Raw genomic sequence first — 5,070 nt, 5'->3', positions numbered from 1 at the left:
CACGAAAGATATGAGCAGCTTCTTCAAGACACAATCGCAACGAACAAGACGCGAGTCACTGACACTGTGGCTCAGGTCGCCAAGCTTCAGCAACAGATCACAAATCAGAAGAAAACCAGTCAGATATGCGAACAAAAATTAAAATCTCACCTAGCAGAGGTGCAAAATCTCTACCACACACTGCAAGACGTCCACACGCGGCTGGAGGGTGAGCACGCGGAGCTGGGCAAGGCACATGCCAAGCTGGACAAGACGAACGCGGCGCTGGAGCAGCAGCTGGCGGAGTGGAAGGCCCGCGCCACCAGCGTGGACGCCGAGCGCGGCGACCTGTCTGAGCGCCTTGCACGGCTGGAGGGTGAGCACGCGGAGCTGGGCAAGGCACATGCCAAGCTGGACAAGACGAACGCGGCGCTGGAGCAGCAGCTGGCGGAGTGGAAGGCCCGCGCCACCAGCGTGGATGCCGAGCGCGGCGACCTGTCTGAGCGCCTTGCACGGCTGGAGGGTGAGCACGCGGAGCTGGGCAAGACGAACGCGGCGCTGGAGCAGCAGCTGGCGGAGTGGAAGGCCCGCGCCACCAGCGTGGATGCCGAGCGCGGCGACCTGTCTGAGCGCCTTGCGCGGCTGGAGGGTGAGCACGCGAAGCTGGGCAAGGCACATGCCAAGCTGGACAAGACGAACGCGGCGCTGGAGCAGCAGCTGGCGGAGTGGAAGGCCCGCGCCACCAGCGTGGACGCCGAGCGCGGCGACCTGTCTGAGCGCCTTGCACGGCTGGAGGGTGAGCACGCGGAGCTGGGCAAGGCACATGCCAAGCTGGACAAGACGAACGCGGCGCTGGAGCAGCAGCTGGCGGAGTGGAAGGCCCGCGCCACCAGCGTGGATGCCGAGCGCGGCGACCTGTCTGAGCGCCTTGAGCGGCTGGAGGGTGAGCACGCGGAGCTGGGCAAGGCACATGCCAAGCTGGACAAGACGAACGCGGCGCTGGAGCAGCAGCTGGCGGAGTGGAAGGCCCGCGCCACCAGCGTGGACGCCGAGCGCGGCGACCTGTCTGAGCGCCTTGCGCGGCTGGAGGGTGAGCACGCGAAGCTGGGCAAGGCACATGCCAAGCTGGACAAGACGAACGCGGCGCTGGAGCAGCAGCTGGCGGAGTGGAAGGCCCGCGCCACCAGCGTGGATGCCGAGCGCGGCGACCTGTCTGAGCGCCTTGCACGGCTGGAGGGTGAGCACGCGGAGCTGGGCAAGGCACATGCCAAGCTGGACAAGACGAACGCGGCGCTGGAGCAGCAGCTGGCGGAGTGGAAGGCCCGCGCCACCAGCGTGGATGCCGAGCGCGGCGACCTGTCTGAGCGCCTTGCACGGCTGGAGGGTGAGCACGCGGAGCTGGGCAAGACGAACGCGGCGCTGGAGCAGCAGCTGGCGGAGTGGAAGGCCCGCGCCACCAACGTGGATGCCGAGCGCGGCGACCTGTCTGAGCGCCTTGCACGGCTGGAGGGTGAGCACGCGGAGCTGGGCAAGGCACATGCCAAGCTGGACAAGACGAACGCGGCGCTGGAGCAGCAGCTGGCGGAGTGGAAGGCCCGCGCCACCAGCGTGGATGCCGAGCGCGGCGACCTGTCTGAGCGCCTTGCACGGCTGGAGGGTGAGCACGCGGAGCTGGGCAAGACGAACGCGGCGCTGGAGCAGCAGCTGGCGGAGTGGAAGGCCCGCGCCACCAGCGTGGATGCCGAGCGCGGCGACCTGTATGAGCGCCTGCGCGGCTGGAGGGTGAGCACGCGGAGCTGGGCAAGACGAACGCGGCGCTGGAGCAGCAGCTGGCGGAGTGGAAGGCCCGCGCCACCAGCGTGGATGCCGAGCGCGGCGACCTGTCTGAGCGCCTTGCGCGGCTGGAGGGTGAGCACGCGGAGCTGGGCAAGGCACATGCCAAGCTGGACAAGACGAACGCGGCGCTGGAGCAGCAGCTGGCGGAGTGGAAGGCCCGCGCCACCAGCGTGGATGCCGAGCGCGGCGACCTGTCTGAGCGCCTTGCGCGGCTGGAGGGTGAGCACGCGGAGCTGGGCAAGGCACATGCCAAGCTGGACAAGACGAACGCGGCGCTGGAGCAGCAGCTGGCGGAGTGGAAGGCCCGCGCCACCAGCGTGGATGCCGAGCGCGGCGACCTGTCTGAGCGCCTTGCACGGCTGGAGGGTGAGCACGCGGAGCTGGGCAAGACGAACGCGGCGCTGGAGCAGCAGCTGGCGGAGTGGAAGGCCCGCGCCACCAGCGTGGATGCCGAGCGCGGCGACCTGTCTGAGCGCCTTGCACGGCTGGAGGGTGAGCACGCGGAGCTGGGCAAGGCACATGCCAAGCTGGACAAGACGAACGCGGCGCTGGAGCAGCAGCTGGCGGAGTGGAAGGCCCGCGCCACCAGCGTGGACGCCGAGCGCGGCGACCTGTCTGAGCGCCTTGCACGGCTGGAGGGTGAGCACGCGGAGCTGGGCAAGGCACATGCCAAGCTGGACAAGACGAACGCGGCGCTGGAGCAGCAGCTGGCGGAGTGGAAGGCCCGCGCCACCAGCGTGGATGCCGAGCGCGGCGACCTGTCTGAGCGCCTTGAGCGGCTGGAGGGTGAGCACGCGGAGCTGGGCAAGGCACATGCCAAGCTGGACAAGACGAACGCGGCGCTGGAGCAGCAGCTGGCGGAGTGGAAGGCCCGCGCCACCAGCGTGGATGCCGAGCGCGGCGACCTGTCTGAGCGCCTTGCGCGGCTGGAGGGTGAGCACGCGAAGCTGGGCAAGGCACATGCCAAGCTGGACAAGACGAACGCGGCGCTGGAGCAGCAGCTGGCGGAGTGGAAGGCCCGCGCCACCAGCGTGGATGCCGAGCGCGGCGACCTGTCTGAGCGCCTTGCACGGCTGGAGGGTGAGCACGCGGAGCTGGGCAAGGCACATGCCAAGCTGGACAAGACGAACGCGGCGCTGGAGCAGCAGCTGGCGGAGTGGAAGGCCCGCGCCACCAGCGTGGACGCCGAGCGCGGCGACCTGTCTGAGCGCCTTGCGCGGCTGGAGGGTGAGCACGCGGAGCTGGGCAAGGCACATGCCAAGCTGGACAAGACGAACGCGGCGCTGGAGCAGCAGCTGGCGGAGTGGAAGGCCCGCGCCACCAGCGTGGATGCCGAGCGCGGCGACCTGTCTGAGCGCCTTGCACGGCTGGAGGGTGAGCACGCGGAGCTGGACAAGACGAACGCGGCGCTGGAGCAGCAGCTGGCGGAGTGGAAGGCCCGCGCCACCAGCGTGGATGCCGAGCGCGGCGACCTGTCTGAGCGCCTTGCACGGCTGGAGGGTGAGCACGCGAAGCTGGGCAAGGCACATGCCAAGCTGGACAAGACGAACGCGGCGCTGGAGCAGCAGCTGGCGGAGTGGAAGGCCCGCGCCACCAGCGTGGATGCCGAGCGCGGCGACCTGTCTGAGCGCCTTGCACGGCTGGAGGGTGAGCACGCGGAGCTGGGCAAGGCACATGCCAAGCTGGACAAGACGAACGCGGCGCTGGAGCAGCAGCTGGCGGAGTGGAAGGCCCGCGCCACCAGCGTGGATGCCGAGCGCGGCGACCTGTCTGAGCGCCTTGCGCGGCTGGAGGGTGAGCACGCGGAGCTGGGCAAGGCACATGCCAAGCTGGACAAGACGAACGCGGCGCTGGAGCAGCAGCTGGCGGAGTGGAAGGCCCGCGCCACCAGCGTGGATGCCGAGCGCGGCGACCTGTCTGAGCGCCTTGCACGGCTGGAGGGTGAGCACGCGGAGCTGGGCAAGGCACATGCCAAGCTGGACAAGACGAACGCGGCGCTGGAGCAGCAGCTGGCGGAGTGGAAGGCCCGCGCCACCAGCGTGGATGCCGAGCGCGGCGACCTGTCTGAGCGCCTTGCGCGGCTGGAGGGTGAGCACGCGGAGCTGGGCAAGGCACATGCCAAGCTGGACAAGACGAACGCGGCGCTGGAGCAGCAGCTGGCGGAGTGGAAGGCCCGCGCCACCAGCGTGGATGCCGAGCGCGGCGACCTGTCTGAGCGCCTTGCGCGGCTGGAGGGTGAGCACGCGGAGCTGGACAAGACGAACGCGGCGCTGGAGCAGCAGCTGGCGGAGTGGAAGGCCCGCGCCACCAGCGTGGATGCCGAGCGCGGCGACCTGTCTGAGCGCCTTGAGCGGCTGGAGGGTGAGCACGCGGAGCTGGGCAAGGCACATGCCAAGCTGGACAAGACGAACGCGGCGCTGGAGCAGCAGCTGGCGGAGTGGAAGGCCCGCGCCACCAGCGTGGATGCCGAGCGCGGCGACCTGTCTGAGCGCCTTGCGCGGCTGGAGGGTGAGCACGCGAAGCTGGGCAAGGCACATGCCAAGCTGGACAAGACGAACGCGGCGCTGGAGCAGCAGCTGGCGGAGTGGAAGGCCCGCGCCACCAGCGTGGACGCCGAGCGCGGCGACCTGTCTGAGCGCCTTGCACGGCTGGAGGGTGAGCACGCGGAGCTGGGCAAGGCACATGCCAAGCTGGACAAGACGAACGCGGCGCTGGAGCAGCAGCTGGCGGAGTGGAAGGCCCGCGCCACCAGCGTGGATGCCGAGCGCGGCGACCTGTCTGAGCGCCTTGCGCGGCTGGAGGGTGAGCACGCGGAGCTGGGCAAGTCTCATGCAAGGTTGACGAGGTTGCACACTGATGTTGAGGAAGAGGTACAGTCGGTAAGGCGGGTGAAGGAGGAATTGGAGAGGACGGTGGAGGGTTTGCGTGAGAGGGCTGCATGTGCGGAATATGACGTGCAACAACTCTCTCGGGATGTTTTGATTGCGCGAACGTGTGCGAAGGAATGGGAGGGACTGTGTGGTACTTTGTCTTTGCGGTTGGAAGTGCATCGGGAAGCTCACGCAAGTTATTCTGTTTTAGCAGGTGATGGAGAGCTGTTGTCGGCGCGTGGCTTGACTGCTACTCTTACGATGGCCTCGAAGGCAGCCCCGTTAAGCGCTGCGAAGTACCCGACGACGGCAAGACTGGTGGAGCTTCTGCGCAGTGGCAACTTCAAGGTCGTATGATATTTGTTTCAAGTCATTTTTTCTGTTT

The 5,070-nt window shown here is 68.2% G+C and overlaps 1 protein-coding gene across 1 annotated transcript; it reads left to right on the top strand.

Annotated features, from left to right (window-relative positions):
- Positions 1-382: 382 nt before the first annotated feature.
- Positions 383-4,656, top strand: LbrM_14_1690 (proteophosphoglycan ppg1; the record flags this gene model as incomplete). The annotated part of the gene is given in 2 exon segments (XM_001563403.1): positions 383-1,753; positions 1,756-4,656. Coding segments are annotated over 2 exon segments (4,272 nt in total).
- Positions 4,657-5,070: the final 414 nt, after the last annotated feature.

This window comes from Leishmania braziliensis, contig 16 (assembly GCF_000002845.2).
Source record: "Leishmania braziliensis MHOM/BR/75/M2904 WGS CADA00000000 data, contig 16, whole genome shotgun sequence".
In the NCBI taxonomy this organism is placed as follows: Eukaryota; Euglenozoa; class Kinetoplastea; order Trypanosomatida; family Trypanosomatidae; genus Leishmania; species Leishmania braziliensis.
Note: the sequence above shows the minus strand (reverse complement) of the source record. Positions and strands in the feature narration are given on the sequence as shown.